This window comes from Ahaetulla prasina, chromosome 2, assembly GCF_028640845.1.
Source record: "Ahaetulla prasina isolate Xishuangbanna chromosome 2, ASM2864084v1, whole genome shotgun sequence".
NCBI lineage: Eukaryota > Metazoa > Chordata > Lepidosauria > Squamata > Colubridae > Ahaetulla > Ahaetulla prasina.
In genome coordinates, this window is record NC_080540.1 from 136,947,268 (window position 1) to 136,974,947 (window position 27,680).

At 38.7% G+C, this 27,680-nt stretch overlaps 1 protein-coding gene across 1 annotated transcript in view; it reads left to right on the forward strand.

The window, feature by feature from the left end:
• Nucleotides 1-27,680, forward strand: part of RPTOR (regulatory associated protein of MTOR complex 1) — a 478,109-nt gene that overhangs the window by 33,318 nt on the left and 417,111 nt on the right. Inside the window, exons 2-3 of the mRNA XM_058165601.1 lie at nt 8,727-8,829; nt 22,155-22,237. Of these exons, the coding sequence (XP_058021584.1) occupies nt 8,727-8,829; nt 22,155-22,237 (186 nt within the window). The remainder of the gene's footprint in view (nt 1-8,726; nt 8,830-22,154; nt 22,238-27,680) is intronic.

The window sequence follows — 27,680 nt, forward strand, 5'->3', positions numbered from 1 at the left end:
GTAACAATTCAATCCCTACAGGATCACGGCTTTTCAGTCAACAGAGCAAAGAGCCATCTAGTGCCTACGACCGAAATTGTCCATCTGGGAGCGAGAATCAACACCAGATCCTGCCAGGTGTTCCTTTCCCGAGACCGTCTCCTCAATGTGAGAGATACGACAAAAAAGGTAAAGGCACTCAAGAGAGTTCCACTTTCACTGCTCTCACAGTTATTGGGAAAGATGGTCTCTTGTCTGTCGATCGTGCCCTGGGCACGTCTTCACTCACGACCCCTACAATGGCTTCTTCTCCCACACCAAAGAACAGGCAACAGCCATACCGAAATCAGAATTCCTCTGCCCCCAAAGGTAAGAAAATCTCTACAGTGGTGGCTGTCTCCAGCCCTGACAAAGGGCTGCTCATTCCAGGAACATTGCCGTCTCGTCCTCACCACGGATGCAAGCCTCTACGGCTGGGGTGCCCACCTATCAGACCAGGTAACTCAGGGTCGCTGGTCCCCCAACGACCTCAAGAACGACATCAACTGGTTGGAAATGAGAGCTGCTCATCTAGCTCTCAGGTACTTCCAAGCGCAGCTATCAAACCATCATGTGCTACTGCTGACGGACAACACTACCACGAAGGCCCATGTGAACCGTCAAGGAGGCACCCGATCCCGCATATTGATGAAAGAGGCTGCAGCCATAGGCCTGTGGGCAGAAAAACATCTTCTCTCACTACAGGCAGCCCACATATCCGGAGTCGCCAACATACAAGTGGATTGGCTGAGCAGGACGACTATCGATCAATCAGAGTGGCAACTGCATCCGGATCTGTTTCTCACAATCACGATCAAATTCGGGCAACCCATAGTAGACCTCTTTGCCAGCCCGACCAACAAACAACTTCCAAGGTTCTTCTCCAGGTTCCAAACCCCAGGAGCAGAAGGAACAGATGCCCTACGATGTCAGTGGCCCCGGGGCCTTCTTTATGCCTTCCCCCCGACCCCCCTTCTGCCATGGGTCATACGAAGGATCTTGGAACAGAAGGCAGAAGTTCTCCTCATAGCCCCTTACTGGCCTCGACGGAGTTGGTTTGTGGATCTGGTGAGCCTGTCCCTCAATCCACCTTGGCGAATTCCACCGGATCAGATTTCTCTACGCCAAGGAGCCATTCTCCACCCAGAACCTCAATGTTACCAACTAGCCGTCTGGCACTTGACAGGGAGATACTAAGGAAAGAAAAGCATTCCATGGGGGTCATCTCCACCCTTCTGGCTTCTAGACGCCCATCCACAACGCGTATTTACGAGGCCACATGGTCATCATTCCATCGCTGGTGTCTTAGACATCGAATAGAACCTACTTCTGCCTCCATTAGACATATCCTGCAATTCCTCCAGGATGGATTGGACAAGGGTTTAGCCACCAACACCATCCGCCGGCAGGTTGCAGCTCTTGCCACTGTTTTATTCTGTGACGGGACCTCCACACTTTCTCAACACCCCCGTATCCGACGTTTTCTGAGGGCAGCTTACAATCTGCGACCGCCTCCGGTGCACAGATACCCTACCTGGGACCTAACCCTTGTCCTTCAGAAGCTTACGTCTTCCCCTTTTGAACCCTTGAGCTCCTCCAGTTTTAAGCTCTTAACCTTTAAAGTCGCTTTTCTCATAGCCATAACCTCAGCCTGCAGGATCTCCAAGATCGCTGCCCTTTCGGTCAGGAAGGACTTATGCATTTTTCACTCTAACAGAGTCATTCTCCGTTTAGACCCTACCTTTCTTACTAAAATAAACACAAGCTTTCATAGGTCTCAAGAAGTCATCTTACCAGATTTTTGTCCTCATCCCAAGCATCCATCGGAGCGTCGATGGCACACGCTGGACGTAAGAAGGGCCCTGCGTATTTACCTCAACAGAACAGCTCCTTTCAGGAAGACAGAATCCCTATTTGTTTCTTTTCAACCAAGGGCTCTGGGCATCAAAGTCTCCCCATCCACCATAGGCAGGTGGATAAAGGCCTGTATTTCCATGGCCTACGACCAGCAGAAACACCATCTTCCAGGCCGCATCACTGCACACTCCACCCACAGCGCGGCCACCACAGCTGCCTGGGCCACCCAGGCCTCTATCTTGGACATTTGCAGAGCAGCCACGTGGGCCTCTCCTTCGCCATTTATTAAAAACTACAAGATGGACCAATTTGCCTCAGCCGAGGCCTCATTCGGACGGAGGGTCCTGCAGCGAGTTCTTCCTGTTGCTGAGTCTTCCTAATCTTTCCTTTCCCGCCCTAGGGATATTTAGCTTGGGTATATCCCATTGCTTTGGACTCTCTTAGCAGCGTACAGGAGAAGGAACATTGGCTTACCTGAAGGTTCCTTCTATGTACGCTGCGTGAGAGTCCAACCCCTCCCTATTTTCACGTATTGTTTTTGTCTATATACAGGGATCTGGAGGTTATTGTTCCGTTTTTTCCAGTTTTCACATTGAGTTCGTCTTCTCCAATACCGCTTCTTCGTTAATAAACTGGAGCTAAACAGGAAGAGGAGGTGTGTTTAAACAAATTCAACTCAGTCTCAGGCCAATCAGATGAAGTTAACAACCCATTGCTTTGGACTCTCACGCAGCGTACATAGAAGGAACCTTCAGGTAAGCCAATGTTCCTTTTCTTGGGAGTGTTGGGGGGGACAGAACACCCACTCTTTCTCTCTCATTCTCTCTCTCTCTTTCTCTCTCTCCCACTAAAATAAATAAATAAATAAAACTAGCTATAGAATCAGCTTCACCATTGTCACAATGATATGGACTAATTTCCTAACTAGCTTCCTGACATTCAACATTCAAGAAGTTCAAAGATTAAACTAGTTAAAGGAAAATGTAATATAATGATATTCGAATTGGCCTTGTTGTTATGTCCAGGATTATATGTGTATTCCCATTGGTCAGATTTTAGTACATGGTAAGTTCACACAGTTTCTACTAGAAGAATGGGTGGTACAGGGAGGGAGGGAGGGAGGGAAGGAAAGGAAGGAAGGAAGATTTTGGCTCAGTTTTATTTGTATTTTAAATGCTGAAAAACAAAAATAATTCTGAAACAGTTTCCCATTTTCCCTGAAGTCTTTTCAGCTCTATGGAGATTTTTGTGAAGCTGCTCTTATCTCTTTCTGCATCCTAAAAAACATCATTTGATTTCTTGTTGTCGAAAATTCAGGATTGAGGTAGTTTCACTGTATTCATATTAAGTAATGCATTTTGATTGACAATCCCCCCCCATCGTATTCCTAACTTCCCTATCTTTAATTGGACTTTTTGTATTAGTTTATTTATGTCTTTTAGCTTATGCAGTTTTTATCTTTTACTATTGTAAGCTGCCCAGAGTTACCCTGAGGTAAGATGGGCAGCCAATAAATTAATTAATGAATTCGTTCATTCATTTTGGGATATATCAGTTTGCATTTGATAGCAAGATACAAGGTTAGAAGCTGGAGGACATGATAAAGACCGTAACATTTTCTTTCTGAAAGCACTAGGGATTCTCTCCATTCAATCTTCCCAGGCAATATCTTTTCAATGTGTTCTAGTTTTTCGCTTACTTTATACTTCATAAATTATACATTTGTGTGGCTCCAGCTTTGCTTTCAAGTCTTTTTTTCCTTGTCTGATGTTGTGCATCTTAATGAACACCCAAGGGATACAGAGATGCAGGTGGCTTTCTATTTTATAGGTATGGGATTGGTGAATTCTGTTTACAAAAATGTTCATCGGAGGAAGATTCCCCTTTCCCCTGTGGAATTTTGCACAGAAGAATTATGTAATCAATGTTCATGGAATGGGTCATTTTTAAAAAAATCACTTTTGTGATCACTGGATTTGTTGATATTTAGGTCTTGAGTTTTATTTTCCTATAATTGGTATATCATGTTTGACCAGATTTTGTTGTTGTTATTAACATTGAATTAGAAGCCCTGTACAAGTTAGGGGTACAAACTCAGTTGCCAATTATTGATTAGATACTACAGATCTGTATTGCACAGTAAAGCACATTCAAATAGCTTTTCATCTTTATAATTTAACACTGATAATACAAATGTGCAAGACCCAAATAAGAAGAAAGTATTCTGTGAAAGTTCTGTGCATATTTATATCTTCAGTACAATTAAAAGTTACGTTATCTTTTTATAAATGACCAGAAGTACTCTAGCATATACATAGCCCATTATACCTCTTTATGTGTATGATGGAGCTTCATTTGAATGTAGATATGTAAATGAATGTATTAAAAAGGTTCTCTTTGTATGCTTACCTTCGAATGAGAGAGTAAAAAGTAACTGATGATTAGCAATATTGAATTACAAGCCATTTATGTACTTGTACAAGAAATGCCTAGTTCTGCTTACTAAGGCTAATGATAAGACATTGATACTAGTAGGCTTAAATTTGTGATTATTTGATATTGTGATTTTTTTTTCAAATATTCCTTGGCTAACCATTAGTTTTCCTCCTCTTGACAATTTCTGAATCTTCAGCTCCTCAAATGTCTGATAGAGACGATGAAGGATACCATCAGATTCACAGATGATAGCTAGTTTTCGCTTTTTGGTACAGAGTGTGTTTATAGCTTTAGTTAAGATACCTACAGGCATATCTCAGAGATTTACTGGGTTTAATTCTAGATCATCGAAATAAATCAAATATTGCAATAAAATAAGTCACACAATTTGGGGGGGATTTCCCAGTGCATATAAATATTATGTTCACACTAGGCTATAATCTATTAATTGTGCAAGAGCTGTATATCTAAACAAAACCCAAGATGCATACCTTAATTAAAAATTACTATATTACTAAAAAAATGCTAATTGTTATCTGAGACTTCAGTCAGTTGTAATCTTTTTGCTGATGGAGGATCTTCTAAAAAATGCAGTATCTGCAAATCTCAATAAAGTGAAGCGTAATAAAATAATAAATAAAACAAAATATACTGTACTTGGTGACCAATATGGAAATTGTGCAGTATTACACCGCTAGAGAATTTCCTCCAGCTTTTAATACAATCTATCAAATAGAACAACATACCTACAGGACCTCTGTGGCACATAAGGAATTGTTTTCAAGTATTTCCATTATTTTGCCTGCAGGGAGGCTCCAGAGCAAGCTGATATCATACAGTATGACTTACGTACTCTTCATGGTAATTTCTTTTAGGCTCCTGCAATACTGTTTTTTTCAATGCTCTGCATACTAAGATCACATGGAGTTATGACATTTGATATATGCTGGTATCAACAAAATTTATTTCTTGTAGATCACTATGGAAAATAATGAGCAGCCATGTCTCTGACTATGGAGATAGGGATTTCTATAAAAGAATTTGTTTTCCATTGATTGATTGATTGATTGATTGATTGATTGATTGTTTCAATTTCTATACCGCCCTTCTCCCAAAGGACTCAGGGCGGTTTACAGCCAAAGTAAAGACAGTACAATTTTTAAGACCAGTTTAAAAGGAAAATTTAGAGTTGGTTGAAGAACTTAAAACCAATAAAACCCTTTATTAAAACCCCACTAGGCCCTCAAGTTGCTAGAACACCTGATTGTTTCATGGAATTATACTAAACTTCGTTAGTAACTGTAATTATAGATAATAAACACTTTTGTTTAATAGTTTTAATAAAAAAAGTGTTAATATCACCAGCTATATGTCATTCTCCTTAATGAGCACATTCTTCTACAGAACTACTGAAACAAAAACTGTACTGTGAATCAATTAAAAATACTACACTGTTATTCTGCTTGGTGTACAGTAAGGGAGGATGTTGGGTTTGTTTATTTGAAGATCTGGACATAGCAATGCACTCTGATTCCCCTGTCAGCCCTGAATTTATTCCTGAAAATATATAACCTGCTGGAATAAGACTCCTTCCTTATGTATGATTAGTCTGAGACAGACTCATAGTTCAAAATCTACATGAAGGAGATGCTGTTTATTTTAAGAGATTACTGTTAAGGGTTAGTATAAAAAGAAATTAAGGCTCTTTTTGTTTTGCTTGCTTCCTGGGCAGCCACTTAAGCAAGGTTTGCTATGTTGCATTATTGATACGGAAATCTTGTATAATGTGTTATCATTATTTTTTAATAAAGCATTTCAGTGGGACTTGCCTAATCCATGAGACTTGGCAGAATCTTCTATAGTGTTGCACAAAAGGCTATGGAAGGAAGAGTTTAGGAAAATTACATACAAGCTGTATAATATTTTGAGAAAAAAAGAAAGAACCAAATCTTTGAAAAGGAAAGGCAATTGGAAATCAGCACATTCAAGTGCAGGCTTCTTTTTTGTATTTGTTTCATCATATGAATAGAAATAGATCTGATTATATATTATTCTGAAGTACTGAAGAAAGTCAATTTGACTTCGTCTTCATATATAGAAATGTATTTGAAGAAAATGTTATTTATTTTAAAAAATCTGATGCTACATTTGAAGTTTCAGAAGGGTCTAATCAATCTTGCCAAGAAATTCACTAATGGTGATAATATTCTTAGTAGTGCATTCACCTGCTAAATTAATAATTAATTTAGGACATTATTTCAATGCCCTGAAAGAACAAATCAGCTTCACATTACATAAGCCTTTCCCGATGGACACAGGAAATTATTCTTTCTTGCTATCACAAGACCTGTTTTTATGTTTTGTTCAGGTAAAAAAAGTCCAGGCACTATGAGTATATATTGAATAGGCTGGATGAAAAAAAGTTACCTTTATCTGAAACTAATTTATATAATTCATTCAATTATTCAAAATCAGGATTCAACTACCTTTAATGGTTAAAACCTTCAGGTGTATGTTTACATAATAAAATCCTGAACAGCACAAATGAATGAATTAGGTAAATATCTGTGGTAATAATATACAGTTCAGACAGAACTAAAATCTTACGTCAATTGCAGCTAAAAGCCAAGGATAGTCCAATAAAACTCAGCAAAATGGTCCTTTAAAACGGATGGTCCTAATTAGACTATTATTCCACTTTTAATGATCTTCCGTTACTAGATATTCTAGCAGTAGTTACACTTGTCTTTCATTGTCTTTCATATTTAAGTGTAGACAATCATGGAATTGTATTTAAATTCAAAAATAGTAAAAAAATTACTGTTTGGTTTGGTGACAGCAGTGCCTCAGATAGAAAGTCCACACAGAGAGTGGTAAGGGCAGCTGAAGATTATAGGAAACTCACTTCCTATCTTTCAGGGTACTATGTGCTTAGAGCTCGAAGTATTGTTAGTGACCCTACACTCCCACTTTACGGACTGCTTCTGTTGCTCCCCTCTGGGAGGAGGTTTCAAAATCTTTCTAGCAGGACTACCAGATTCTGTAACAGCTTTGTTCCTTATGCCATTTGTCTGGTAAACTCCAAGATTCATTTTTCTCACCATGTACATGTATACATCTGAACTAGATTGTGTTGTTTCTCAGTGTAATATAATATATGTGGGTATATGCATTTATTATTTTTCATATAATAATATGCAAAATAATAATAATAATAATAATAACAGAGTTGGAGGCCTTCTAGTCCAACCCCCTGCCCAGGCAGGAAACCCTACCTACACCATTTCAGACAAATGGCTATCCAACATTTTCTTAAACATTTCCAGTGTGGGAGCATTCACAACTTCTGCAGGCAAGTTGTTCCACTGATTAATCGTTCTAACTGTTCTAATTGTTCTAAATATTTATTTATTATGCAACAAAATTTCATTTTATTGTACGCTGATTAGTGTACATGCTGATTAGTGTACATTCAAAGTGACAATAAAGTTGTTATTCCATTCCATTCCATTTCATTAGATGGTAGAAATAATATAATTTGTTCTCTTGGGGAGGAAGGAAACTAAGGACAAAAACACATTTAGAAGCTCCCAATTGGTGATGACATGGACAAGAGGCCTGGCCTTTCACCCCTGCTTTTTTTTGGAGGGTTGTGTGTGTTAAGCAGGGTTCAGTACTTTATCTGCTTCTGTTTAACATCTATGTGAAGCCTTTTGGTGAGATCATTCGTTATCATGGGATGAGATATCAGTTTGCTGAGGATAGACAGCTGTATATCTCAGCCCATGGTGAGTTCAGTGACACTGTGACCTCCCGCTTGCAATGCCCGGAGGCTGTTAAGGGATGAATGGGGAGCAATGGACCGAACATGAACAAAATAGCAAGACAAAATAGCTCTGAGTTTGGGATTCTTTGGTTCATGGAGAATTGCCATCTTTGGTCCAGGATGAGGTTATACTGCTTACTGCAAAATTGGGGAGGGGGGGTATTTCTGCTAGAGTCGCAAGTCAGATAAGATTGGCCCCCAACTTGATACCCTTTTGAAAGGCTCTGAGGACATGGTTTTGTCAGCATGCCTGGGGATCACAGACTGATACCAAGCCCATCAAGTGGTTTTTCTGAACGTTGTTGTAGAGGATGGGGGAAGTGCATCAGGTTTTTTATTTGGGGGGGTAACTTTGTAAGCTGCCTGGAGTCACCATGAATGAATTAAGAGACCAAATGAATCTCCTAAATAAAAGAAGAAAGAGCAGAATTTGCTAATACTGCAGTTCAAATGATTTTATTTTCAGATTCAGACAAAAGTTCAGTATCGGTTCCTTTATTTCTTGTTAGTATTTATAAACATAAACAGCTGTGGTACAGAATCACCTTAATACACACTGCTTACCAAAATATATTGTTTAATTTTCTAGATGAAGACTGTTAGTGTTGCCTTAGTTCTGTGCCTGAATGTTGGGGTGGATCCTCCTGATGTGGTAAAGACAACTCCATGTGCTCGACTTGAATGCTGGATAGGTAAGACTCTTTGAACATTATTTATCCGTTTAAAGCATTTGAATTACTTTGTCTTGCAATGCCAGGTAAAGGTGACAATATATTCAGTGGAAATCTGTACTAAATAAAGATTGGAATAAATACCAGTACAAAAATACATGTTGGCCTCTGTTTGTTAATTGGTTTATTTTTAACTTGCTGAAATGCAAATCTCATAAAAATAGTTTATTGTGATTCTTAAAGAGATTTGTCCTCAGGCCTAGGTGAATATCCACAAGAATAATATTACATCGCACGCACGCACACACACACACACACAAAATTGCCCAATTCCAAACAAATCTGTGCTGCTTACAATTACCCTCCCTCCTTTGAAACATAAAAAATACAACAAACCAGAAAAGGAAAATGCAAAAAGAAATAAAGCAGATCATAACAAAATAAAAAAAAAGAGTAATTAGATCCCTAGTCATCTTGTCTTCAAGGCCTGGGAAAACAACCTTCAATAATTTCCTGAACAACGTAAGAATGGCACAGATCTTTGGTGGTGGTGAGGGGGAATCAGTGGTAAAATCCATTTTTTTTTACTACCGGTTCTGTGGGCGTGGCTTGGTGGCCGTGGTGTGGCTTGGTGGGCATGGCAGGGGAAGAATACTGCAAAATCTCCATTCCCACCCCACTCCAGGGGGAGGAGACTGCAAAAACCCCATTTCCTCCCTACTCCCAGAGGGAGAATATTGCAAAATCTCTGTTCCCTCCCCAGTCTGGGGCCAGCCAGAGGTGATATTTGCCAGTTCTCCAAACTACTCAAAATTTTAACTACCGGTTCTCTGAACTGCTCAAAATTTCCGTTACTGGTTCTCCAGAACCTGCTGGATTTCACCCCTGGGGGGAATCATTGCAGAAAGCAGGAATTACGGTAGAGTAGGATTCTGGATTCCACAGGATGGCATTCTTTAATTGACAGGATCTGGAGTGCAACTACCATATTGAACTGAATTGAATAGTAGAGGCACTGGGAGTACAGCCCCTCCACCCAGACAGGGCCCAAGCCATGAAGGGCTTTAACAATGATAATAAGCACCTTGAATTGCACCTGTCATGTGGCAATCAGCAGAGTCATGCTTACATAACATAGTGCTCTGTCACTGTCCATGCCACTGCATTCTGGATCTGCTGGAGCTTTCAGTTGGTCTTCAAGGGCAGCCCCATGTAGAATACATTGCAATAATCCAATCATGAGGTGACCAGGTAGATGTGACCATTTGAGGTAGTTCCCGGTCCAGGCAAGGACACAACTGGAGCATTATATGTACCTGTGAAAAGACCCTCTAGGGAACAGCTTCCACTTGCTTTACAAGCAGAAGGTGAATGTCCAAATTGGAAAGTCTCTGGAATCATGCTGGTGAAACAAACTAAATCCCTGAATCTTCTCACAATTGAGTCAGACTCTGTTTCTCCCATCCAGGTCTGTATGTCCTCCAGGCACTGGGTCAAGATTTCAGCAGTGTCCCTCATTCAACTTCGGCTTGCAATATATAATTGGGTAACATCAAAACACTATATTGGCTGCTGACCTCATTCAGCAGTTTCATGTACATGTTAAACAAAAGAGGAAAAATTATTGAACTCTACAGTACCCCAATAATGAGAGGCCATGGGTGTGATCTCATCGCACCTGTCAACACCAACTTTAAATTGGCCACAGAGAAAAGAATACAAAAAATAATGCATTCCACCCATACCTGAAGCTGGTCCAAAAGGATACTATGGTAGACAGCATTAAAAGCTGCTAAGAAATCAAGAATCAAATGAGAGGTGGGTGCACCACTTCTATATGGGTTTTGCTACAAGCCAAATAATCTGCTTCCTCCAGACTCCCCTGGAATTGAAGGCCAACCACCCTCTTCACCAAATGAAGATTGGGAATTGGATGATAATTGTCCGGGATCTTTTGGTCGTATAATGTCTCTTGAGGAAGGGATGCACCATAGCTTCTTTCTATTGTGAAGTAAATGCTGAAAATTTTGCCATAGGTTCATTAGCAGTAGCAATAGCACTTAGACTTATATACCGCTTTACAGACCTCTTTAAGCAATTTACAAAGTCAGCATATTACCCCCAACAATCTGGGTCCGCATTTTATCAACCTCGGAAGGATGGAAGGCTGAGTCAACCTTGAGCTGCTCAGAATTGAACTCCTGGAGTGAGCAGTGAGTTAGCCCTGCAGTACTGCACTCTAACCATTGCTTCACCACGGCTCTTTAGAAATATAAACTAGATACCAATCAATTTTTCTGGCTGTTTTGAAAGTCCTTATTCTGCCTTTATTTAATAATCAATATTTATTGAATATTTATTCAACATTCATTTTATTGTGCATTATCCAGAATATAATCATATAAAATACACAGAAATGTTTTATTATTTCCTGGTTGTTTTTAACGTGCCTGAGTCTGTCTGTCTACCTGGACTAGTCCCTGCAGTGCATTTTTGTAAGTGATTTGCCATTGCTTTCTTCTTAGAGCTGAGAGAGAGTGACTGGCCCAAGGTCACCTAGCTGGTTCGGTGCCTCAGGTTGGGACAGAATTCAGTTTCCCAATTTATAAGTGCCTTAATTGCTAAACAAAACTTCCTTTCCTGGTTATGCTAGTTTAAGTTAAACAGTGTGAGTTTGTATCTTATGATTTGGGTTTTATATCATATAATAAAACACCTATAATTTTCCTTCAAGATTTTTAATTAAAATAAAAAGGGCTGATTTAAACATCCCCATCTCGGTTTATGTGTTGCCACTTTATATCTGGTAGGATATAATAATTGCTGATTACTGTAGAACACTGCATGTGATTTGAAAGTTAGAAAGAAACAATCCTAGTGAAAACCAAATCTGTTCTCTTTCTATAGATTCAAGGAAACTCATCCCATTATTCTAAAATGTTTCAATCTGAAAGTTCCTAACAGCTGAAAAGCAGCTAACAATTCGTTTCTGAAAGTGATTAGTAAAAGAAATATGCAAACCCAGTGTCCTTTTAAAGGTGCTGGCCCTGCTTTTAGCAAGATGACTGTTGGCGGATTCCCTTGTCTGAAGTATTTGTGGACAAGCATAAATCCTTTTCCTGTCCAGAGAGGAATTGTCAAAGAACCAGTCTATTTACTAGCTCTTCATACAGCCATGGTTGTCAGTTCTGTTTTTAGCAGAGCTGTTTTTCTGTCCTCCATTTCTTCCCTGGACGTTTCTTACAGTAGCTGATAAATAAAATATGCTTAATAAATCCATCAGTAATGTGTTAATAGCATTAAGCCAGTTAGTAGTGGTTAAGGTGCAGGCCTAGAAACCAGGAGACTGTGAGTTCTTTAGGCATGAAAGTCAGCTGGGCCAGTCACTCTCTCTCAGCCCAACCTACCTCACAGGGTTGTTGTTGGGAAAATAGGAGGAGGAAGGAGTATTAGATAATTTTTCTGCCTTCAGTTATTCATAAAGTAATGAAGGTGGGATAAAAAATTCTAATTAATAAAAAAAATTTAGGCCTCAAAATATGGTTTCTGAAAACAGTCTTGAGGCTAAAAAGAAGAATGTGATTTTGGTCAGTTAATCTTATCAGATGGGGGGAAAGTCTCATCACTTTCTAAATGCTATTATATCATTCTAAGTTCATTTATTTCATTGTATTTTTCAGTATGACTAATATTGCTTAGAGAAATGTTTTGTGCTTCATTGGCTTTAATAAGATATAGTATTTTAACAGTATGAACAAAATGCTACATCAAGCCAATGCAGTATTTTAATAAATTACACAAATAAATACAAGTTAAAAAAATACAGCAGCCCAGAGGCTTTCCTGGTTTTCACGGGTGTTTGTATGTAGGTCTTTGGTGTGTATATATATATATATATATATATATATATATATATATATATATATATATATATATATATATATATATGCGCTTTATTTTCTTAGCTCATAAAGTTACTGCAACATCAAGTTTAATGCAATTGCTTTAAATCTATGACTTTGGATTTAAAGGATTTAAAAAGAAATTTTGGCATTTACTGCAAAGATGTTAACAATGGCTTATAATTTTATGCATGTTTATTCAGGTTTGTGGCAGTAACTGTAGATTTCTACTTGCTTTTAAGAGCTCAGTCTAAATCCCACAAACACAAATTTAAAAATAACAGTGGAGTAACTCCGGTGGTTGAAGAATTTTAATAACCTTCATTTTAAGTTTGTAGAAATCAGTGCTCTAAAATGCAGTTGCAATGACTTTTGTCTTTCCCCTTGACTTAGCATGTCGATCACCTCTTCCTAGAGTTTCGTATTGCAATATTTCTCAATCTGTACTTGTTTGCTCAGTGTGCCATGTAGGTAGCAGATAACCAGCTCAATAATGTTGCTCTGCACAATTTTTCATTGTCCAAGAGGATTTGAACATGTTTTGTACCAGCTGGCTGCTGTTTGCTAGCCAAACAAAAGAATGCTAGAAAAATGTCATGATTCCTTCTGTAATTATTTTGCTGTGAAAAGTGGAAGAGACAATAGTTTGAGTGTCCATCACATCTGCAGTCCAAAAGCCAATGGTAGGAGGCGCAGTAAGGTATGATGTTACTTCATTCCATGCTGTCTGTGCGCCAGGATTTTTATCATGTAACGTAAGAAGAAAAAGAAAGGCAGGGGTTTTGCAACAAAGGTATGCTGGTGTTGGAGTCCCCTCCCATTTTTTTTACTAGTACTAGTCTGTGCAATGTTTATTTTAGATAACATTTTAATAACCGTGGTAGAAAAAAATCCCATAAGAATACTTCAGAGAAACATTGGCATGTTTAGGGCTTCCACCTTCACCATTGAGGCTTATTTATTTATTTATATATATATATATATATATATATATATATATATATATATATATATATATATATATATATATATATATATATATATATATATATATATATATATATATATATATATATATATATATATTTAGATTTTTATACCACCCTTCTCCCGAAGGACTCAGGGCGGTGTACAGCCAAATTATAAAACAGTACTTTCTGCAGTGGAAGGCCGCCTCTGTGTGATGTTGGGAATCTCCTCTTATATTTTTTTGTGCTCTGTATCTGTGTGTATGTGTTCTTCCATGTGTTGTATATGCAGAAATAAGACAGGTATGGATTACATTCTAATCTCTTGGTTTCTCTATGTCCCAGACAGTGTGAAACAAGCGTTAGACTTGGAGCTGACAGGATTATTTTTTCTTCCATTGAAGCCATTGAAGTAAAAGGGAAATAAGTAAAATATAAATTCTCATCAAAAAGATAAAGACACTCCTTGGCTGCCATTTTGAATGTCCCAGCTTGATAGGACTTAGAGAAATAGTGGCTTCTCTTTGCAGTATCTACTCTCTGCCAATGGATTCCTGCACTGTGTTCTTGCTCTCTATTTGACTTGCTCTCTAAGGACTTGCTCTCTTTAAATCTATCCTTTCTGGAATTAAAATTAAAATATATAGTTATATCCTAATGAGGAGATGCAGTGTACGGTTCTGTTTCCTCTGCACAGGCTACCAAGCAGTAGTGTATCTCCTGATTTCCCTCCAGGCAATAGCCAGTGTTACTATAATATTTCCTTTACTTTTTATAGAAAAAAAGTCCCATCTTTTATTTGGGGTTGCTTTATGACCGCACGTTAAATGTCGTTAAACGTTAAATAATAGGGTAGAAAATGTCATTAAGAAAGATGTATGCCCTCCAGCATTCTGAGCCAAAAAGTTGTTTAATGGTATTAGAAATGTGTTGAATACCAATGTAATTCAATAGAAATCTTTCTTTTTATACAACGTGTAATGGAAGCTGTGTATCAGTCTTAAGGCAAGCAACGCGGAAAGGTTTTCCAGAAGTTTTTGGAGATGGGCTGACTGTAAAGCAAAGGTAGACTTTGGCTCTTGTCCTTTCAATGGAATTAGAATTCCACAGTGCGTCAAAAGTCATTCAGATGTACAGTCATAGACACAGAAGTGGCAGCCAATCTCCATCCTGCCTAGGAATCTTATCTGTCAGGTATATAATAGTCGTCGTGTGTTCCTTTTTCATGCAAGGAGAACTAGAATAAATGCAGTGCATTTTTCCTTTACTACAGTAAAATAAATGCTAAAATCTACACTAAAATATGAAAGAAAACCTATTAGTGATGAGCATCTATTCAAAATTAGCCATCTTGCGCTGGCCTTCCAAAGGGTACTGTAGCAGCAGCTATTCACAATTTTTTTACTGTTATTTCATCCCTACCCAAGTGGCTCAGTACAGTGTTAAAAGTTAACATTCAGAAATGTTACCATAGCTGTGGAGGTCTCCTTGTGCAACTCTCTGCTGCCACAGCTTCGGAACAAACCTCTGCCTTCCTTGCACAGGATTGCAAGACTGGAGGCTCCGAAGCCATGGAGGGAGTATTTTGGGATGTGCGTCTATGCAGGGCTCCTCTCTGAAAGAAAGATCTGTAGGTGTGTGTGTGTGTGGGGGGGAGATTTTCCTGCATATTGTCCTTTCCTACAGTAACATTTCAGAAATGTTAACTTTTAACACTGTATTAGGCCATGTGGGTCGTGATGAAGTAACAGTAAAAAATTGTAGATAGCTGCTGCTACAGTACCCTTTGGAAGACCAGCCTGAGGCCTGTGGGATGTGTCTCTTGCTGCAGAAGTGGCTATGCCCAAGGAGCGCTTTTGGGAGAGAAGGCAAAGATCAGCTTTGCCTCATCTCTTGCCCTCAGCCCCACTTTGCCTCTCCAAGGGTCTCTCCCAGAACCAAGCTCTGATGGAACTCAACCAGAGAAGTGGCCCACAGGCTTTCAGGAGCAAAGTTGAGGCTGAAAGGAGCCAGAGAAGGGGGGGAAAGTCCAGTGCCGCCCCAGAGCTCTTCTTTCCTCAGTAATGGAGTTTTGGTAGGGGGAAACGGCAGCCCCAGGCAGGGAGGGTATGTCGGTATGTGTATAAAAAGCACAAAGCGAGGGAGACAGCAGCCGCATATTAAGGAGCTTTGTGAAACTTCATGCCTACCTATTTTCCTGTCGAGCCTTCAGCGTTGCAATCCTGGGATATGCTGAAGGGGGGGGGGGCATGGTACAAGCAAAGCACAGCCTGTTCCTTTCAAGCAATCAAATGTCTGTCTGTGTGTGAGAGAGACAGAGAGAAAGAGAAACGGCGGAGGGGAGAAACAAGAATTGTAGGCAACACTGTTTGAAAGGGTTTCCTCTCTGCCATTCACACACACACACACACACACACACACACACACACACACACACACACACACACTTTTTGAGAAATGGCCGAGGACAGGCAACCAAGTAAGGGGACTGACCCTCTTGCACCTCCAGCTCGGCATCTGCTCAGGGTGGCGCCCCAAGGCCCGGCACATGTGTGGGCAACCCTCACCTGGCCAATGCGACAAATGGGCTCCCTCGTAGTGTCTCCTCTCCCACATGAAGCAATGGCTGGTGCAGGCTCCGTCTGTGCAGTCATGAAGCGGGATCGGCATGGCCAGTTCTTGCCTGAAGCGTTGGTGTCCAGGATCGAGTCAGAGCTGCTGCCAGCCAAGATCAGCAGGCCACACTAGGTGAGCTGGAGGCCCCACTCACATGCAGCTACTGCCCTGGAGGAGAAGAGTGTGCTGGAGCCCAAATGCTGAGCCTCACCAGCCTCAGAAACCAGGGATCTTGCAGCCATACTGGCCACGTAAAGGCCACCCAAATCCTCGAGTGAGCCGCACAGCTCTCCGCCCCAAACCAAGCAGTGGGGAGGCTTTGGGAGTACAGGCAGGAAAATCCCCTTTGCAATTTTCCTGCCAAGCCTTCAGCGTTGCAATCCTGGGATTTGACAGCTTGGGGGTAGCCTTTTCGCCAATCGGTAGGAAAATTGCAACGGGGATTTTCCTGCCTGTCTCCTTTTCCTGCCTGGCCATGCTTGCTGGACATGGTGGCCTGAGCAGCACCCACGAGGCAGTTGTTCCATGGATGGAATTGCCTGCTGTGACTGTCACCGTTAGGTAAGGAGGGTCCATCACTTGGCCTCTGGCTTCTTTTGCGGCCGCAATTGGCCACAAAAGCAGCCACACTTACTGGAGGCAGTGGCCAGAGCGACTCAGCGGACCCTGATTAAGGGGCTGAGCAGCCCTGAGGTGACCCCGGAAGGGAAGGGCTGCCTCCTGTGCTGGCCACGGCCACCCACTTCAATAGGGCTTATTTTTGGGGTAGGGCTTATATTAGGCCTACCCCCCAAAAATTGGGTTAGGCCTTACTTTTTGAATAGATCGTATTTTCAGGGAAACATGGTATTAAGGTGTGTGTGAGAGAGAATCTGTCTGTCTGTCTGTCGTCTGTGTCTATCTGTCTGTATGTCTAATTTACTTATAGCAAATATTTGGCTTCCATTGTCAGATTAACCAATTAACAAAGAGCATATATAGTGTTACAGAATATGAAGACAAAAAGAAATGGCTATAATATAAATTTCATACACCCAAAACTGGTTGATTTGACCTGAAATCAACTATACTTAAAAAAAATGCCAAGCTTTAATAGCTGGAATTATAAAGAAAATAACTTTTTTTTATCTTATTTGACTAACATTCTTTTGTGTTCTCTGGCTAATCCCTACCACTTAACTGTTTGACTACAAGTCTTTCCTGATACGTTTATTCATCATTACAATTTATTCTACATGTTTTCTGAACATTTTGGTAGACTAGAAAGAACATCCAAGTTGTTAAGCAATTAAAAATTGTGCTCATTAATCATTGTAAGATTACATGGACAGTCACCTTGATCTCAATTTTTAATGATAACTTTAAGAGACCAAAAAGGATAGATTCAAAGTAATCCAGCTCTGTGATATGGAGCTGTTATTTAAGCCATTTTCAGATTGGGCGACTTTCATGGCCTTATGATGGATTGTTGCTTCTGTGATTTCTATTGACTATCACTATTTGTTAGAACTGAATAGCATTTCTTCGGTAGTATTATTTGCATGAACTGAATAGAGAGAGGAAGCACTAAGCTAATAGCAGATATTTGCGATGTTGAAGATTGTTAATGGCATTTTAATACTGTGAATAGGGGAAGATGTCTTCTTTGTTCCTTTTACCTAGAGCTACTGCTATAGCTTCTCCAGTCAATACTAAATTTATCCTTTTTTGGTCCGTGGTGTCAGATAGGTTCCATTAAAAATACACATTTTCCCTTGACATTTCAGAATACACGATTTTTTTTTTTAGCTGAACTTGCACTATATCTCATTAATCTCTCTTTGCATGCATTTTTACAAACTTCTCATGGTGCTTCAGGGGATAATTTGGAAAGGGTCCAGTTTTTAAACCTTCACTTTGTCAGAAGTATACTGTACTGTATTGGAGAAATGTCTTGAACTCTATTCTCAAAGAAAATAAAAACATGCTGAGGACAGTAGGGACAAATATGTGAGCTTCTCCTTCATGATTTAGAATACTGTTTTGAATATGTAGATAAATGTTAGCTTTTCTACCTTCTATTTGTGTTAGGTGTGTTCATGTTGACTTTGAGTGCTGAGTGCAACCCTCTTTCCCCCTTTTGATTACTGGATTGAATGATTATGTGCCATCAAGTCATTATTCTTTCTTAGTGACCAGATAGATAGATTTTTTTTTTCATGAAGATATGTCCCTAACCTAGTCTTTCAGGTCTTCCAATGGTGTATTCATTGTATCCATTGTCTCTGTAACTGAGCCAATCCACATCATTAGCGCTCTTTCTGAGAGTCATTGAGGCAACTGTGCCTTCAGGGTCATCTGAATAGTAGAAATGGGTATGGAACCTTCTTGGAACTGAAAGGACTGTTATAAACAGGAGATAGGTGATGATGACGCCATGGGGTCGCGATGGATCGGATATGACTTCGCAACTAACAACAAGAAGGTGATGTTGTATCCCTTTATATTCTTATGAGTCTTCTCCAATACCAGAGTTCAAAAGCATCAATACTCTTCTGATCCTGCTTCTTCAAAGTCCAGTTTAATTCCACGGAGTGCCACAGGGAATACCATGGCTTGCAGAATTCTGAACTTTGTAGGTATAAATACATCATGGTATTTGTATGCTTTTTCTAAGGCCTTCATGTACAAGTGCTAGTCACTGGCGTATTTCTTGACTGCTTCTCCCTTTATTGTTGAAGGTTGATCCTCAAAGGCAGAAGCTATCCACCATTTCAGTATTATCATCATCAAGTTTAAGGCCAGTTGTTCTACCTGTTTTCATTAGTTTGATCTTCTTTATATTTAAATTTAGTCTCATTTTTTCGCTATTCCCCTTTAATTCCATTACTAGAGCTTGCAGATCCTTTGCATTTTCAGCTATCAAAATAATGTTATCAGCATAGTGCAGGTTATTGATATTTCTTCTTCCAGTTTTGAAACCATCCTCGTCTTCTTCCAACCCGCCTTCATTTAATAATATATTCAGCATATAGATTGAGTAAATAATGGAAGAGCATATGACCTTTTGTCAATCCTTTGCTAACATGGAACCAATCTGTTTTACCATGATATGTTTGTATTGTGGCTCCCTGACTTGTATATTGTCATGCAGGCAATGAGATATTCTGGAATTCCCATTTTTTTTTCAGCACTGTCCACATGTTGATGTGGTTGACACAATCAAAATAATCAACGAAGCACAGAGATTTCCCCTTCTTTTACAGGATCCTTAACTCCATAAAGAACGGTTCCTCTTGTATAGTTACCGTTAGATTTAAAGGCATAAGTGAAGCAGCAGGTTTTCCTACGGTTTGCAGTAACAAAGGTTAGGAGGGATTCTTATTATTTTATTCAAGATGCCAAGCAGCATCACCTAAAATGAATTGCTGCCAAATCAAATTGGCATATATTAACCTCCTCCTTGTTTTTATTTAGTATATTACAGTTATAAAAATCAGCAGCCTTGACAGTCATGGACCAGGGCCCTATATTTTGGCTTCCTTAAGGGAAAAAGGTTCCAGAGATCATAGCATTGAAGTTGATGTATGCTGTGATAAACAGGCAATTTTTTTTTGAGTGGATCAAACCTCTTTATGCAAAGGCAGAGTCATGGAAGTGGAAATAAAAATCTAACTAAACTATTAAGAACCGTGGTAGTGCAGTGGTTAGAATGCAGTACTGCAGGCTACTTCTGCTGGCTGCCAGTTGACTGCAATTTGACAGTTCAAAACTCACCAGGATCAAGGTTGACTCAGCCTTCTGTCCTTCTGAGGTCAGTAAAATGAGGACTGAGATTGTTGAGGGCAATATGCTGACTCTGTAAACCGCTTAGAGAGGGCTGTAAAGCACTGTAAGGTGATACATAAGTCTAAGCACTATTGCTATTGCTATTAATAAAGTTACAGTTATCAGCTAAATCTACGTCTTGCTTAATTTACAGAAATACAAACAAGATTCTTTTCTGTTATATAACTTAAGTTCAAAAATTACAATCAAAACAAATATCTCCACAGGGATTGTAGTAGTATAAGTAGTCTGATGGCAATTGGCACCTGGATTGCATCACTAAAGGAAACTATAGGAAATTGAGTTGTAGAAATAAGAACTATAGACGTTAATTTAGGGAAAGACAATCATTGGAAGTCCATGTATAGTTTTCCCTCCCATTCTATGGTTTTATTTGCTATGATTTTAAAATATTTTCTCAAAAACTATTAACTGGATACTTTTTCATGAGAAGCTTTTTTCTTTCTTGCAAATTGTATTGATTTCAACACAATTTACCCCAATACCAGATTCCGTTATTGTACTGCAGTAGCAGCCTTGATTATACCTGACCATAGGCTTCTCCAGAGACTTCTATTTCAATGAAATATGAGAAAAGTAGACCAAGAGATTGCTTTGCATTGTGTATCTTTTGACATATTTGGATTAGGCCAGAAAAGCATTACATATTTACAAATATTACCTTCCACTCTTTGTTCCTGTAAGAAATAGATCGATCACACACACAAAAACTTAATATTATGCCTATCAGATTTGCGATGTTCTGAAATTATAACACTAAATATGTGAAATAAAAATATTAACTGTTTCTATTCTAGAATTTTACATAATTTTTAAATAGTCCAATGAATGAACTCTCTTTTGGTCCAAAGATATTCCAAATGTGTTTTTTTTATTAATTTATAGCCCAAACTAGAACCATATTTGAAATTGTGTTAAATATTTATTTTGTCTCCTTCATGCTTGATTTTTTTTTTAACCAAAAATGTGCAGGGCACTGGCCTGGATTACGAGAGAAAGAATTTAACTTTTTGCCTTTGTGTGAAATTAATTTAGAGGAAAAAAACTGAAATGGCTTTATTTCTAATCTCAGTTTTGAGATTGTTGCATTTTTCCAGGAATATCAGTCCCATAAGTAGACCAGATCAAGAAACTAACTTCATAAGAATGCTAAAGCTATTTTTATTGAGACTGGCTATAATAACAGAATTGTGCAAGTCTGATTAAACTTCTTATAGGCCAGTGAATCAGGGAGGCATTTGCCTGAGCTGCTTCCAAATATTAACTCATTGCTTTAGACTTAAAAAATGTTTTAGCCCCTTTTGCTTAGGTAGTTGTTTTTGCATATTTCTGCCAATGCCATTTTACTTACGATAAGGAGGAACAAATTATAGTTTTGATTTTAGATTCTGATTTGTTTGTTTATTCATGTCAGAAGCATCAATGAAAATAAGGCATACTGTATAACATAAAATTTAAAATATACAATACAAGATTAAAATATGTGCAAATTCAACAAATCTTGCCCCAGAAACTAGCAACATTCATTGTGTTCTGTCGCGCTGCCATGAGGTCCTCAAGTGTACACTGACCGAGGCACAAAGCGCAGGTATACATATGTGTTGTTGTCTGCATGTCACCACAATAGCAAACAACAGAAGCAACCGGATAGCCCCATTTGTTCAGATTGTTTCTGGATTTTGTTGTACCTGTGCACAGTCAATTCAATGATTTTCATACTTTCCAGCTTTTGTCAGACCCAGGTCCCAGCTTCTCCGTTGGTTCCATCCAGTTTTGGTTCTTTGTAGCTTTCCATAGAGCCATAGCATACCGTAGATTCTGCTATTTCCCTGTAACTGACTTGATTGCTGTGGGAAAATGCTTGGATCTCTGGCAACAATATTTTTTGCCTAAGAAATATGCATTTTCTATCATTGCACTTTGCTACAACAGGAGAAAGAATATGCTACATGAATTTTGTTTGCATATAGAACTGATTTCAGAGTATTTTATTTGCTTGTCCAAAATCTCATGAGTCTTTTATGTCTCTTAGATCCACTGTCAATGGGGCCACAGAAAGCTCTAGAAACCATTGGTGCAAATTTGCAAAAACAGTATGAAAATTGGCAACCAAGGGTAAGTACCTTTTTGCCTTCTTATAAGATAAGCCTTTTTCTTAAAATCTGTGTCTATTTCTGGTAAATAATAATACTAATACCAGAAAATATTCCACTTAAAATATTGGATACATACTGTGTCAACTTTTATGTATTGTATTAGGCAAAATTTGGAGCTTTACATGTGGATAGAATATTACAAGTTCTCAAAAACTATTAGGCTTCAACTAGATTAATACTTCAGAAAGAGCAGAATCATTTTTACAGCCAAGAATTTCTACATTGAGAGTTGTATGATGCAGTATTATTGTTACCAAGTAGTTAGCAAAGCAAAAATTAGCAAAGCAGTTAATTCCAGTAGATAGAACTCTTTTCTGCATCCTTGGCTTTTGATGTATATGCACAGGTTTTATAGTCAGATAATACTGCTTATGACTATTTCTTGGGTCTGTTGCGTCAGACTTTAGATTTATGATGTAGTAATCACTAAAAGCTTAGAGCACATTGGCTTCTGTCCACACGAGTGGTATTGAACAGTTCACTAGTGGAAGCAAAGTCATCCCTTTTCTGGATGTATATTAGCCAAGGATGGACTGTCAGTTTTTAGGAATGCTTTAATTTGAATTTTTGTACATAGAGGTTTGTTTTTATCAGTAGGGTCATAGCAGTAGTTGGAGAGATATTGATAGTTTCAGTCACTGAATTTCTAAAATCTGATTTTGAAGGTTCAGGCGCTTTGCTGATTATGGTACTTAGAGTTTGCTAAAATACAGGTGACATCCATGAGAGCCAAACGTTTCTTTTCTGATAAGGCTTCATTTTTATGCCATTTTATTTTAAACTAAACATTTCAATTTCTTGTAATCTCAGGCAATTGTACAGGGAATATGATGTTATGGTAACAAGTAGTCTGCTAGATTTACAAGCATAGTGGGACAATACCAACTTACAACAAAGACTCTGTGTCTCAGGTCATCATTTTATGTTCTTTGGGCAGAACTTCATTCTTTTTTTGTGTTATGTCATCAGCTTACAGAGAACATTTTTGCAATTCTGCAAGCTTTTCCAGAAAGCACTCCTCAATTTCATTTGTCTTAACACATTCTTCACATGAGCATTTCATTCTTTCCTTAAAATCTTATTTGTTCAAATTATTTTAAAATTAGAATTCAAGCTCAATTTAAGCTTAGTTTAAATGTCCAAATTCTTTAAATTTATCAGTAGTGTCATAGCAGTAGTTGGAGAGATATTGATAGTTTCAGTCACTGAATTTCTAAAATCTGATTTTGAAGGTTCAGGCGCTTTGCTGATTATGGTACTTAGAGTTTGCTAAAATACAGGTGACATCCATGAGAGCCAAACGTTTCTTTTCTGATAAGGCTTCATTTTTATGCCATTTTATTTTAAACTAAACATTTCAATTTCTTGTAATCTCAGGCAATTGTACAGGGAATATGATGTTATGGTAACAAGTAGTCTGCTAGATTTACGAGCATAGTGGGATAATACCAACTTACAACAAAGACTCTGTGTCTCAGGTCATCATTTTATGTTCTTTGGGCAGAACTTCATTCTTTTTTTGTGTTATGTCATCAGTTTACAGAGAACATTTTTGCAATTCTGCAAGCTTTTCCATAAAGCACTCCTCAATTTCATTTATCTTAACACATTCTTCACATGAGCATTTCATTCTTTCCTTAAAATCTTATTTGTTCAAATTATTTTAAAATTAGAGTTCAAGCTCAATTTAAGCTTAGTTTAAATGTCCAAATTCTTTAAATTTATGTTTGCCGAAGTCTTTTTCTTTCAAAGAGAGAAGTATGGACAGTTTCCAGCACATTTTTTGTGCTGAAAACCGTCCCCTCGGCTTATACTCGGGTCTATACGGCTTATACTCAAGTTTGTTTTTTTTTAAGCCCCTCGGCTTATACTCGAGTATATACGGCTTATACTCGAGTTTTTTTTTTCTTTTTTTCACATTTTACCGGACTGAAGCCCTGCCGGTGCAGTGGGAGGGCGGGGCGGGGGAGCCGCCAGCCTTCTCAGCTGAGGGAGGGAGGGTTTCCCCAACCGGTAGGTGCCTCATTTCCCACCCTCGGCTTATACTCGAGTCCCCAGTTTACCCCAGTTTTTGGGGTAAAATTGGGGACCTCGGCTTATACTCGGATCGGCTTATATTCGAGTATATACGGTATGTTTGCCGAAGTCTTTTTCTTTCAAAGAGAGAAGTACGGACAGTTCTAACATTTCCCATTTATCCCCCTTCCTCAAGAAAGTAAAACATGGTATGGGAAAAGGGAAACGAGAACTAAAAAAGTAGGATGCAAGATTATTCTTGTTCCATTTTGGGGAAATTGAAAAGTTGTACAAAAGGAAACTGCATAAGCCAGTCTCTATTTTCTAATGTCTTTTACTTAGTAGTAATAAAGTTCAAAGGGATTTGAACTGATTGTGCACAAAATATGTATTGTTTGGTTACAAAAATCAGGATCAAATTTTACTGGATTCTTTTTTTAAAAATAATTCTCAGAATTTTTCATCTTTCTCTTGCTGTCCTCCTGCCTGTCTTTATTTCTGTCCAGATGCAATATTTAAGATGGAGATAGAGAGCTTGAAAATATGATCTCTATTACTCTGTTTGGTGTAAGATCATTGATTCCATTAACAGTAACTTCTACAGCTGCATAAAAGACCATAGTGGTTTTGATGAGTAAATTTGTAATGATATCGCATTGTTACACTTATTGATGAGTCACGTCATTCAAATATCTGTATTGTGTGCAGTTTCGGAGTCCTTCTGTTTTCAGCATTACGAAGCGTAATGAATCCTCTGGAAAACTATTGGCTGACTGAAATAAAGGTTTAATGCAATATGTAGAACCTTAACAGTATAGTAAACCCTTGGGGCCCAAGGAAAACAAACTTACTCCCTGCTGTTGTAATAACCTAACCCATGGAATTGGGGGAAGGGGATTCAGGGAGGAGGTTCTGATAGCAGCATGTACTTTATACGGGGGAGCAGACTTTGGGCAGCTTTGTATAGTTTGCACAGAACATGAGGCAATGTTCTGTGTGCAAGATGTTTTGTGTGCAATGTATTGGTTCGTAGCATTAAATCACTGCCCTCTGAAGTATTGCAAAGCTGAACACATGCCATTTTATTGCACTCTGCTAGCTTTATGTTTTTCTGCAGTAATAAAGAGAAATTGTTGGGCTATCCACAATAAAACAATAGGATAATGATTGAATTTCCTAGATCTTTGCTCTAAATCCTAAAAGAAATACTTTTTTCTCCCTTGCCTTTCTTTCCCCTGTCCCCTATCCCAGGCTTGCTTTAGAATAGATGGTCGAGGAAGCAAATTGAAGGAAGCAAATGACAGATCATTGAAACAGAGTAGGAAAGAGTGACTGAAAATGGCTCATTAAGAATATATGACACATTGACAAGCACTGATTATTGAAAAATGGGGCAGTGAGTGTACGAGGTTTGCTGGAAGAATTATCCAATCAAACATAATGGAATTTCAATGTTTACTACAGTTTTTCTTACAATTTTTTCATTTGTAGAAATAGCTGTCTATTTTGAACACATATAAAGAAATCACAGAAGGTAATCTTATGAGAAACAATATTGAGGATAGTCTTAGTTTGCAAAGAAATTCTGGTGTGTATTGTTTGGTTGGCATGATTCCCACTGACAGGTATTACTGATTTGCTAATTGGGAAATCTATCAGTATGCTGCTAATAAATTCTGCTTCAAAACAATTTAAAAAATCAAACTGTATCATATGGTATGACATTTTTCTGTTGCAAGACTAGAAAATTCTTCAGCCTAGTCAACTACATGATACTATAATAATTAAACGTTTAATTATCATGGGGAAAATGGAAGTCGTAATCTAATCCATGGAATGATCATTACATATTATTCCTATGTATTCCTATTTCCATCCAGAAAGTATTCAGACCCCCTTCACTTTTGTCAATTTTGTTATGTTGCTGCCTGATTCTGTGGTTGTTGAAATTCATTTTTTCTCATTAACCTACTCTCAGTACCCCATAATGACTAAGTGAAGACAGAATTTTAGAAATTCTCTAAATTTATTAAAAAGAAAACCCCCTGAAATATTACATTGGCATAAGTATTCAGACCCTTCACTCAGTACTTTGTTGAAGCACCTTTGGCAGCAATTATAACCTTGAGTTTGTTTGGGTATGACATGACAAGCTTTGGACACCTGGATTGGGGGATTTTCTGCCTTTCTTTCTTGCAAATCCTCACAAGCTCAGTCAGGTTGGATGGCGACCATCAAAATGGACAGCCATTTTCAAGTCCTTCCAGAGATGTTCAACAAGTTTCAAGTCAGGGTTCTGGCTGCGCCACTCTAGGAGACTAGGAGGCTCACAGAGTTGTCTCCAAGCCTCCTGTGTTGTCTTGGTTCTATGTTTAGTATCATTGTCATGTTGGAAAATAAACCTTTGGCCCAGTTTGATGTCCTGAGTGCTGTGGAACAGGTTTTCATTGAGGAGATCCCTGTACTTTGAATACTTTGAAACATTCAGTTTCCCCTCAACCCTGACCAGTCTCCCAGTCCCCACTGCTGAAGAATATCCTCCACAGCATGATGCTGCCAATGCTTCTCTGTTGGGATGATGTTGGGCAGGTTATGAGTGGTGCTTGGTTTCCTCCAGACAAAATGTTTAGAATTGAGGTTAAACAGTTCAGTCTTGGTTTCATCAGACCAGAGAATCCTCACAGTCTGAGAGTCCTTCAGATGCTCGTTTGCAAATTCCAAGTGGGCTTTCATGTGTTTTGCACTGAGAAGAGGCTTCCATCTAGCCACTCTGCCATAAAGTCCAGATTGGTGGAGGGCTGCAGTGACGGTTGTCCTTCTGGAACTCTATACCATCTCTACATGGGATCTCAGTCAGTTTGTGGCATACTTCTTCCATTTGAGAATTATGGAGGCCACCGTGTTCTTAGGAATCTTCAGTGCAGCAGAAATTTTTATTGTAGCCTTCCCCAGATCTGTGCCTTGCAATAATCCTGTCTCTGAGCTCTGCAGGCAGTTCCTTTGACCTCATGGCTTTTGCTCTGCTACAGTATGCATTGTCAGCTGTGAGGCCCTCTATAGAGAGGAGTGTGCCTTTCCAAATCATGTCCAATCCATTAATTTACCACAGGTGGACTCCAATCAAGGTATAGAAACATGTCAGCAATGATCAAGAAAAATGGGAGGCACCAGAGCTAAATTTCAAGTGTTGTTGCAAAGGGTCTGAATACATATGCCCTTTGTGATATTTCAGTTTATTTCTTTTTAATAAATTTACAGATATTTCTAAAATTCTGTCTTCACTTTGTCATTATGGGGTACTAAGTATAGATTAATGAGGGGAAAAAATGAATTTCAACCACTGTAAAATCAGACTGCAACATAACAAAATGGACAAAAGTGAAGGG